The sequence below is a fragment of the Lycium ferocissimum genome, chromosome 6 (genome assembly GCF_029784015.1).
Source record: "Lycium ferocissimum isolate CSIRO_LF1 chromosome 6, AGI_CSIRO_Lferr_CH_V1, whole genome shotgun sequence".
Taxonomy (NCBI): Eukaryota; Viridiplantae; Streptophyta; class Magnoliopsida; order Solanales; family Solanaceae; genus Lycium; species Lycium ferocissimum.
In genome coordinates this window covers 21,013,562-21,024,815 of record NC_081347.1, presented here as the reverse complement: position 1 = coordinate 21,024,815, position 11,254 = coordinate 21,013,562, and the positions used below count along the sequence as shown (strand labels likewise).

Here is an 11,254-nt window from a genome sequence, read left to right as displayed (position 1 = left end):
CAGAGGTAGGTAAAAGAGAGAGAGCCTTTGGTGAGATTAAATCCTGTATGTTCTAGCTAGATGCTAGATTACTTAAAATATAATTGCAGATTACTCATATAAGAAGTATGGGTCGATAACCCGAAGTAAACGATAAGTAACATGCTAGTATAACTAGTTCAATTATACTGAACTTTTAGAGTGAAGACCTTTGCTTACACTACCATTATGTATAACTTAAATCACAACATACAGTACAGCATGCAAATAACAAGGTCAACTTAAACCTTTTGGGCTTAGCAACACTAAATCTTGAGAACTCAATTTTGCTAGTGCCAAAAAGTATCAAGTACTTGCAGGTAAGTTGGGAAGAAACATCATTAAACTGAGTAGTCCATTTTAAACAGAACCTCTTGGCTAACATATTAAGCTTTTATAGCCATCTGCTAATGAAGTTATGGTCCATACAGTAAATACCAAATAATCATCTTGGATGCAATCACATCAATGAAGATGACTCACAACTGTATTTTTCCAGAATTAGCCAAAAAAAATACCAAAGTTTATGTACAGAAACCACTTTCGACTTTGCTGATTTCTCAAAGAATGAATTGGAAACAAACCAAAACCAAAAAGGAAAACGAAAGAAAATAAAACACACTAACAATTCTTTTCTTTTCCTCTAGCTCTATTTGAACTATATGTAAAAGGAGGGGCTTGGGGGGATTATTCAGCAAAGCGACATGCAAAAACAACAATAAACACCTCTGTCCTTTGCAGAGTAGACACTGCAAGAGAGACACTTAGATTCTCAAGCTAAATGGATGCTAAATTTCCCCAGAACAGGGCTAGTCGGCCAGAATTTACACGTCGTCTTCAGTAAGCTGCACATTATATCCATGCTTTATCTCTGCATCGTGTGTAAAATTGAGTCAAGTTTAAGGATGACATGAAGCACAATATAAATCCAGAAACAGTAAGTGCTACAAAAATCAGAACAATTATGAAGTTCATGTGCATCAGTGCACATTCTAAGAACTTGCTTTGCCTAGAAGGCTAGAAAATCTCATCCAACCTAGTGTCTTATTTTGATCTATGTTTTTGCTTGGACTCTCCAAAAATGATGCCACACCCATGTTGGATCCTCCAAAAATCCACTACTTTTGGAGGATCCAACACACTCGCTGACATTTTTGAAGAGTCCGAGCAACATAGATTTTGATTAGGTTTGTACATAAAAGTAAGTTAAAACTTTGTACTGTTTTTCCCTTTATCCTAATTTGTTAGGTGCTCTTTCCTTTTTTGTTAGTCACAAAAAGATTGGGACCATTTTATATTTAGAAACTCTGTGATCTTTACATTCTCATTTTGCCCTTGCTTAAAGGCTTTGATGTGATCTATTATGGACTCCAGTGAAACATACATGTGGTATTTTTTGCATATTAAGCTTAAGGAAAGTGGACCATTATTCGGCGACATAAGAAAAAGGAGTTTAATAAAATCTAATTGGGACGTATGTGAAGCGACTAATGCAGAAAGTCAACATACGCTAGCAGAGCCAGAAGGATATCTAAACTGTGGATTTGTGACCCCAAAGAGAAGTATTATTCACAAAATATATGCTTAACCAACAATTCCAGTTCATTGCAAGGGCCTAATTGGCATTCTCAATGTGAAATTTAGGATAATCAAATTCATTAACATTACTATTATTTTGATAAAGAAGAATCACCAAATTTAAAGAATAAAAGAAAAACACAAACGAAACAAAGAAAAAGAAATAGGGACATATAGTTAACATTGCCTCTCTGTTATGTATATGAACCATGGTTTTTTAGCTCGTTCTGCTCCACAAACCCAACTACCAAACCTCAAGAGGAAAAAAACTGGGATCTCCCAATTAAAAGTGAACCCAAGATGCCAATCATTGAGCATCACCATTTAAACAAGGCAGTAAATCGACAACCCCTTAAACTTGCCATAAATTTCATTTAGACATTCGAACTACGGCATGTTCTGATTGAGCACCTAAACATATAACAACACCAACGCATACAACTTTTCCAAAATGTGAGTGGGAAGTGTCTAATAGGAACACTTTATCATGTGTTCAGGTGCTCAATTGGAACAGACCATAGTTTGAGTGTTCGAGTGTCTAAGTGAAATTTACTGGCAAGTTTAAGGGGATGTCGATGTATTCAGACTTTAAACAATAAAAATGTCTAGAAAGGATCAGCAGGATAACTCATTGGCATTTAGTAATGCTAAGTTTACAAGTGTAGAAAATAACACAAAGAATCCCGGAAGAAAATGTTAAATTTGACACTGCTAGAAATTAAAGATTTATAATTTGTGAATTTCATAGAAGTGTCCAAGAGACTCCTTAGTAGATATTTGTTTCATCATTCTAATCTTTCACTATTTTAAAGAAATCATATACTTGCATCACTTGCAGTATACGTTAAATAATTACTCCACATCCAACTTGCTTCCCTCTCTTCAGGAAGTAACCACAATGGATAAGACTGCTGGTAGTCCAGCAATTAGCCAGAGGAAAGGCAACGTTTTACAGAGTTAAGAAAGTTTCCTATTCATTTCTCACTTTATATATCCTTGTTCAAGATCTGAACCACTCCCCAAAAATAGTGGTAGTATGATCATTTATTTGAAGCTACAGAAATGCATATGATGGATTAAAACTAACCTATTTAAACAATAAACTTTCACAAATCACTATCAAGAATGATGAAATAAAGATGGACAAAAGAATAGCTCTGTACAGCTTTAGCAAAGTCCAGAATTTAGTGATCTGAAAAATCTGAGTAATACAAATACATGCTATCCAGAAAAATATTTGAAAGGACAGTCAATCAGACTTTTTTGGTGGGACAAGGGACTGTTATCTGAAAAATCTGGTTCTGGACATATTAAATATGATACCAGAAAATTTGGGATACATACATCTCAACTGTTTAACATTGTAGACAATTGTTGTGTTCTCCATGTCCTCACCAAAATAGCCTATGTACTCAGAAAGAGCTGGAGATGGAATCATTTGAGGCAAAACGAAGGGTTTGAGCGACCCCCATCTACTCTACACTGAATACAAGGGCTTTTTTTGGCAATTGGAATGAAATCTATACTGAATACAAGATTAACTAAGCAAAGAAGATAAAAATTGTAACCTCAGTGACGTTAACGTATGCACGATATGGTTATAAATTCAAGATGCATATATTCATACCAATTCTATAAGCTTACCAGTGATAGGCGCAGTTAACGATTAGAAATTAGGAATCAAATTACCTTTGAGTGAAGCCTTTTTGTACTTATCCTTCCTTTCAACCTCATTTTCCCATCCACAAATGTCATCACCGATTTCATCTCTCTCCTCATTTCCTATTTCACTTTCACTTGCTGTCTCCCATTCAGAATCATCAGTTTCCTGGCCACACATGTCTCCAGCATCACCTTCACATTGAACTCCACCATGTTTAATAGCAGCCTCTCTAAATAACCAAGCTGCCCGCATCTGCTTTTTTACTAAACGCTCAGCATAATCAGGAACCTTGTTTTGCCTTAAAGACAGATCAGGATCATTTGATTGAGAACACTCATTTATAAACAGAATAGCATCTAATAAGCTCTCCTTGGCTAAACCAAGCATGTCATATGCCTGCGCTCTTCTCCAAAGGCTTTTGGCATGACGGTTCACAGGATTATGAAGACACAATGCACGAGTAGCATCACCTATAGCAGCCAATGGTTGTTGCAATAAAAGATGACATTGAGCACGATTGCTGTAGAGAACCACTCTCTCTTTCTTTGACCTCATTGGGCATAATGCCAATGCTTCCGAGTATTTGGCTGCAGCCCCAGAAATATTTCCAGATGAAAACAGGGAATTTCCTTCTAGTTTTACCACCAGCGCTGCTGCCTGTTTGATGTGAAGGTCCTCTTTAGGCATACTTTTCTCCCATTTTAGTCTCTGTTTGGAATTCAGTAGTTCTTCAACTTCTTCTTTCACATGGCTATTGATTTGAGTACGACCTGTCCCTTGTGATTCAATACATTCCTGAAGAACATTGACAATAGAATCTCCAAGCTTCTTATGATCCCCAAGGGATGATATCTCCGCAAGATCCACAAGTGCAGGTACAGCCTTTTCAATCACCTACAGCAAAAAATAGTAGTTACGACCTTTGACATTTCCAAAAGTGTCTAGATCTATGGCTTCTTAAGATTCAGCTTAGGGCTATAATATTATAGCATTGTCATCAAAAAGAAATTAAGGAAACGCTGGGAAAAATCTCATCCTGGGCACACATCTTGACAATGAAATAATAGATAGAGATCGCGTCCAAAACCTGCCATTTCTATTCAATTGATACCACATCCGATTTGATTGAACGGGACAGATCCAATTGCCAAAGAAAGGACAGTCTACTACTACACTTAAATTCCCTGAAAAACGAAGGACAGTCTACTACTACACTTAATTCCCTGAAAAACTGCTAGTCTTCCTTATTACTTGTACTTTTTGCATTTACGCTTTCTTTTATACATATAAGGAGAACTTTACTTGTTAATGGAGATTTGGGGGACTCAAGGTGTAAAGGCTTTTTGGGATTTGAGATTTAGAAGGGATTTTCAAGATTGGGAAGTGGACGAGTTTCAAAGATTGATAGATTTGCTTCATAGGCAAGTCAATCGGGTGGATAATCCCGATGTGTGGTGGTGGGCCCAAGGAATTTATGGAGTGTTCTCGGTGAAGTCTTTTTATGAGAAACTTTTGGTTAGGGAGGGAACTGATTTCCCATGTAATGCAATACGGGTTCCAAGTGTGCCGAGGAAGGTATGTTTCTTCACTTGGCTAGCCAGTAGAGGAGTGATTTTGACGGCGGAAAATCTTAGAAAGAGGAAGGTTGTTTGCGTTAGTTGGTGCTACATGTGCAAGGAAACGGGGAAGGACGTGAACCATCTTCTTCTACATTGTAGGTTCACCATGAGACTGGTGGGACATGTTTGGGTGGTTCAACACTTCTTGGGCAATGCCAAGAACTGTGAAAGAGCTGATGGTCAGTTGGAAGAGCGAGAAAAGGAGGAGAAGACAAAGGGCTTGGAACATGGTTCCGCTTGCATTGATGTGGGTAGTTTGGAATGAGAGAAAGAAGAGAGATTTTGAAGGAATAGAGTCAAGTTTTTCTCAATTGAGGAGTAGTCTTCGCTCCCTTATTTTCTTTTGGTGTAATCAGAAAGTTCCTAGTTGTATAAAGGATTGGGTGGAGTTTGTAGAGAATCATATTTTATAGATTCTTTATCTTTTGGTATATCCCTTGTATACGGTCGTTCTTTGGCCATGTCTATGAATTAAAATACTTTTACTTGATCAGAAAAAAAAAAAAAAAGAAAAAAAAAGCAGTACAATACTGAACCTGAAGGGCTAGAGATAAAAATGGCTGCAGTAGTTTATAATGATACTATGAGGAGCGATAATAGCAGCACTACCAGAAAGAAACACTAGAAATTCCTAAACTTTGAGCACCCAAAAGTGTACACGTTTGAAGCAAAAAGTATAGAGTCAATAATACAGATGCACATGTCTGTTCCTTTATTTGACGTCTTCATCTTCCTGGGGTAGCATTCTACTCACAGTATTAGTCGTAACACTGACATGGCCACTCTAGAATATTTTTTCCTCTTTTGACAAGTGAAATTCATATCTTTGATTAAACAAGGGGTCTCAAAAGCATTTACAGTGTGAAGACTTTGTTAGCAATTATTAACCGTAAAGTTTACTCAATGTAACTAGTCCTTAGTTCAAGAAGAGTTTTGAATCTGTCAAATATGTTAAGTATTTACTTCTCAAAATATATAAATGCCAAAAAGGACATATATGAAGGAGCCGTCACTAGCGTGAGAAGACTAGTAGGAGCAACAAAAAACTTTCCCATAACCATGGGTTTACACCAGCGACTGGCATTGAGCCCGTACTTATTTACCCTAGTTATGGATGAGCTAATCAACACAATACAAGATAAGGTCCCATGATGTATGCTATTTGTTGACAATAATGTACCAACTGACAGAACCTGTGACGTTGTCAACGTAAACCTTGAGCAATAGATAAAGACTCTAGATGGTAAAGGTATTAGGATAAAAAGACGTAAGACTGAATATATGCACTGCAAGTTTACTCAGCATTAGAAGAGTGAAACTGAGGTGAGATCGGACGTGATTGTGGTGCCTCGATGCAAGCAATTTAGAATCTAGGTTCATTACTCCAACAAAACTAATGATAGATGAATATATTGCACATAGAACCAGATGAGTGAATGTTGGACCGCTAAGTCCAAAACAACCATAAGATGAGTGTCTGAGAGATGCGGCTAAGATGGATTACAGTCATACAAAAACTAGACAAGATTACAAATGACCACATTCCTTAGAAGGTGCAAGTAGCACATATTGAGGATAAACTGAGGAGAAGATCGCTTAGGATGGTTTGATCATGTCTTGCGTCGACTTCTGATGCACCGATCTGTAGATGCGGAACCATTGTGAATGAAGGTGTTAAAAGGGGACAAGGTCCACCTAAAATTAGATGGAAGGTAGTTGTCCAAAAATACCTACAATCTCTTGGAATCCATGCAGACTTCGTGATAGATAAGGCACAAGGAAGAAAGATCTATACGGATGATGCTAACTAGTTGTTTTAGACACGTTAGTACGTTTACTTTAGGTCCTATTTTTATAGTCTTTAGCCTATCAGAAAATATTATGGCAGTAGAAAACATAGGGAGCTTCTAGTATTTTTTATTTTTTATTTTTATAATGTTCACCTAGATGAATTCAAATGGAGAAACATGGACAATGAGGATTTTATAGCCAACTCTAACTTGTTAGGGGCTGAGGCGTAGCGGTAGTTGTTGTATTTCTTTTACGTCAAAATAACTACGATATTCATTTCTCTCTTAAACCTAAAAGATAAGAGGCTTTCATAAAGCACAATGAGAAGACTTTCAGTTTGTCCTAAACCTAATGTACAAAGGTGTAAGTAGATTAATATAATTACTCTCGTTTCTAATAGCAATTGCAGTTAATTCTCAGTGTGCAGGTAGATTTTGCTATCTGTTGCAAAAGGTCTTATGCAAGTTACTCCAGTAGGATAAACTAATATGATTTCATCACATTGTGTCACTTCACCTCTAAAACGGGTTCTCTGCTTCTACCGGAAAATAGACTGTACAAAACAACAACAATGGCTTATCAAGAATTCTATCAGTCCTAAATCCTAATTGTATAGCTCTGCTGATTTGGTGCATCTCACCAACAATAAGAAGGAGACGTCTTGGTTAACAGCAGAACTTAACTCAGAGTTGTAAAAGGTGTTAAACAAAATATCTGAAACTGAAAGAAGTAGATCGACCAAATAAGATGCTCATTTTAACCACCCTCTTTGCTTAACGTCCTTCTGTCTAATACATGAACATCAACTGTCGTCCATTTTTTATTTTATTCTTGATCAAGTATAAGCTGTCACCCATACGCACGGGCACAGGCACATGCTGACACTGGGTACTGGTGGTGGTGGTAGTTGAAAAAGCTTTCCAATCATTGATTTGATTGAGAGGGTATACATCACACTTCAGAACTCAGGTTCTCAAAGGCAAAAACTCAAGAGTATATGAGTGTGAAACTTAAGTTTGGTGTTGAAAGTATGAGCACTCTCCTATTTGCTGATTGATTCTTTCTTTATTTCTATTTCTTTCTGATATTACTAATACCATCTCATTAGATATTACATCTCTTAGGTGTTGCATGTTTGTCTTCGATACTTATTCTAAGTTAGACAAGTACAGTGGAACATTGCTTTTAAGACAAGTTTTTTGTTTTTTTTTTTTTTTTTTTTTTTTTGTTTTTTGTTTTGAGGTGATTGCTATGCGGCTATGCCTATACCAATAGCATGCATGCTTTAAAGATTACACAGAGTTCCGCATCACTATAACACTCATCTTTTGTTTCCTTCATCTCTCTACAGATTATGGACTTACACGTGCTTGGTCCCAAATACGAATTCTTATGCACATTCTGAAGGACCAGCCTCTCCGAATTAGAGTCTGCTGGGTGTCTGAACATAATTGACTTCAAAGATCACTTAAACATCTATGATAAGATATCTACATTGTGAACTAAGAGGAGGTATCCAAAGAGTGAAGTGTATACCTATTTTGGACTAACAAGTTCTGGACGCAAACATCAGACATAGGAAAAGGAATGGAGCACTTCCACATTTAATGGATGACCTAGTATGGTCAAAGTTAAGCTTCAAAAAGTAAAAGAGAGAAATAAAATCATTTTTATTAATATAACATAGAAATGTCATATTCCGCCACCTGATATTATTGAACGTAAAGCTAGAACCGAATAAAATTTTATTATTACCTTATGAGTGGTACTTGGATCCTGGAGCAACCACAAAAGACAGTCAATTGCCATATACTGCCAGTCATCTGATGAGCGAGCTATATTGCACAATGCCTCTATAATACCAGGACATGCAGCAACAGGGCCTCTACCAAGCTTGTGATGGCAAATTGTCCTCAATAAACCAATTCCAGCAGGGGAATTTTCATTAACAAGTCCCCCCCACATTCCTGGAAGCTTTGCTAGAAATTCCGGCTTGCATATAGTAGGAAGAAATTCAGGTTTGAAAGCAAAGCAATTAATAAGCTGCAGAGACCAACATTGTAGCTGACTGGCCCATTCTTCTGCCTTTCTGGACTCCATTTCAACTCCACCCATCCCACGCGTAAGAAGGTCACAATGATAACTAAGTCTTCTATCAACATATTGGTAGAAGTGAGAGTAAACAATTTCTAGAGAACTCATCGCGAGTTGGATGGAGAGCTCTAGAATCTCACCGTGACTTGCAACAGCTGGAAATGTGCTGGCATAGGTAGCTAAATGTCCTAAAGCTCTCACCGCAACTCTCTGTTCGACCCAAGTTAGCCTACCTCTCAAAAGTTCAACTAAAGGAGGGATGATTCCAGCACGCACAGCTCTTTCAGCAAACTCTTCCATATTCATGGTATACGATCCAATTATATGTGCCGCATAATAAGGAATATATATATTTTGGTCATGCGAAAGCCAGCGTCGGTTCTTTAAACCCTTCCAAATAAGTGCTGACATGCATTCAAATATCCCTAATTCGATAAACTCTGGATCATTAGGATGCGCCATGGCAGTATTCCATAGACCACTGATGGGAAGAACTTGACCATCATCATCCTGTGAGGGAAGTTCGCGAAAAAACTTCAATATACTCGCTCGGCGCTTGCTTGGGTTCCCTTCCTTCATCACACAGAAGAAGCATCCTGGGTACGGACAGTCAGCAGAAGCTTTATCCATGCTCATCTAACTGAAAGAGCCGGAATTTACTTCTTAATCCACCTTCTTATCGGCAACAGTACCTGCAAGGACATGTTGGATTGCATCCATTAAGTTCTGAGATACATTTTGCACCATAAACCATAAGAACAAGTCAACGAATGTGCATAACATAATAACTTTGATACTTCTTCCATTAGTCATCAGCAACACATCAAATTAGAGGCCAGAGCTTTAGGGTGTGTTTGCTATGAAAATGTTTTCCAATTTTCCCATGTTTGGTTGGTTTAAAATGCTTTGGAAAACATTTTCTCTAGGAAAACATGTTCCTTGAAAATGAGGAAAATGACTTCCCTAATGGAATAGGGAAAACAAGTTACATAAGTAACATTCCTAATTCATTGTCTCTTCCCCACCTAACCCCCACCCCTTGACCATCCCACCCCCGAACCCCCACTCTCCATCCCATCCCACCCCCACAGTGTTTTGCTATATTAAAGTATATATAGATGTTCTTGGATAATAGCTTACTTACCAAACACTAGAAAATAAGTAAGAATCTCACTTTTTTCCGAGAAAACATTTTGCTTCATACCAAACACACCCTTAGTCTAAGCAAGATTTCATGAAATGGCACAAAAAAATATTTTTATGACTTGTGAATTTGGTGCTTCATTACCCTCCTGCCAGGCTTTCACATTTGCTTAGGGCAACAATAGATCCATGTATGAGAGGGTATCAGTCAAAACTAACCAAATGAGAAGTAAAACTGGCCTACCACATAACAAATGAACTTCATCTGAGAGTGAACATTGTGTTTCAAAAATATGTCTTGACAAAGTGAGGTCAATGAACCGAACCAAACGCGCCAATAAAGTACTTTTCAGGCAAGAAACAAATAACCCGAATGAATGCAAGCTATCAATTTTTTTCTGGTAACTACAAATGGGGAAATTGAACTTCCAAAACAATGTACTTCACATTTTACATTTTGTATACAAAGTTCAATTACTATTTACACAAAATTACAGCAAAAATCTTAAAAAAAACAAAAACTTTTAAAGAACCAAAGTTCCACTTGTACCTTGAGGCATTAATCACTACAAATAGAGCAAGCAGCCCCATTAAAGGAGGAAAAAAAAAAAAAAAAGACCACAAGTCTAAAATGCAAATGAAAACAGACAAAACAAGTGATCCTTCTTATAAAGTTGGCATCTTGCAAAATCAAACAGATCTAAAACAACAATTAAAACAAATCAAGAACAAGTGTATACACCTAGCAGAACCTACAACTATAATGTTTGAACCCCATATAATTGTACACACAAATTGAGATTTATTAAATTAATAAACACCATCCAAGAAACATTACAAACAAGCAATAAAAACAAGAAAACAAACCAACCTGCCTTTGTATAAAGAGTAAAATCAAGAAGCAAAGAGAAGAAGTGAGAAAATTACTTGGAGAGTGCTTCTTTTTTCAACTTGGGTAGAGGAGGGAGCAGCTTTAGCACTAAAAGATTATTTTTTTTTTTTTTTTTTGAGGATTTTGGATGTGTCTTCTCCACTCTTTGACAGTCAAATTTTAAGACTCTGTTTTTGAGTAAATTTCTCTTTTTCTTTTCCTTTTTGTGCTGAAAATATGGATGCAGATTACCAAATTAATTCCAATCAAGGAAAAAAGAAATAATAGTGGGGGTTTGGGGTGGGTTGTGGGGCCACGAGGGGCGGGGGGTTGTTTGGCTTTGTTATAGCCTGTTTAGCCGAAGCCTATTTTTCCTTAAAAGTGTTAATTTTTTTAATAAGTGCTTATTTTTTTTAAAAGAAAAAGGTGTTTGGTCAAGCTTTTGAGAAAAAATAAGTGCTTCTGTGGAGTAGCAGA

The 11,254-nt window shown here is 37.0% G+C and overlaps 1 protein-coding gene across 3 annotated transcripts; it reads right to left on the bottom strand.

Annotated features, from left to right (window-relative positions):
* Positions 1-483: 483 nt before the first annotated feature.
* On the bottom strand, positions 484-11,054 carry LOC132059487 (uncharacterized). Of its 3 annotated transcripts, none has more exons than XM_059452105.1 (4): positions 10,778-11,054; positions 8,425-9,455; positions 3,286-4,153; positions 484-889 (listed from the first exon to the last, which is right to left on the bottom strand). In XM_059452105.1, the coding sequence occupies exons 2-4, from the start codon at positions 9,397-9,399 to the stop codon at positions 843-845; spliced, it is 1,890 nt and encodes a 629-aa protein (XP_059308088.1). In that variant the 5' UTR covers positions 9,400-9,455; positions 10,778-11,054; the 3' UTR covers positions 484-842. The 3 variants fall into 3 exon arrangements, with proteins under 3 accessions (XP_059308088.1, XP_059308090.1, XP_059308089.1); XM_059452107.1 differs by having other exon boundaries at positions 10,782-11,054; XM_059452106.1 differs by having other exon boundaries at positions 10,834-11,054.
* Between the last annotated feature and the right edge of the window lie 200 nt (positions 11,055-11,254).

What these genes read in the sequence shown, in the direction of transcription:
- LOC132059487 (XM_059452105.1), bottom strand. Translation starts at nt 9,399, where the DNA reads ATGAGCATGGATAAAGCTTCTGCTGACTGTCCGTACCCAGGATGCTTC. An exon ending in ATCCAAGTACCACTCATAAG is followed by an intron (nt 4,154 to 8,424) that starts GTAATAATAAAA and finishes TTTTTGCTGTAG; the next exon opens with GTGATTGAAAAGGCTGTACC. An exon ending in CAAAAAGGCTTCACTCAAAG is followed by an intron (nt 890 to 3,285) that starts GTAATTTGATTC and finishes CACACGATGCAG; the next exon opens with AGATAAAGCATGGATATAAT.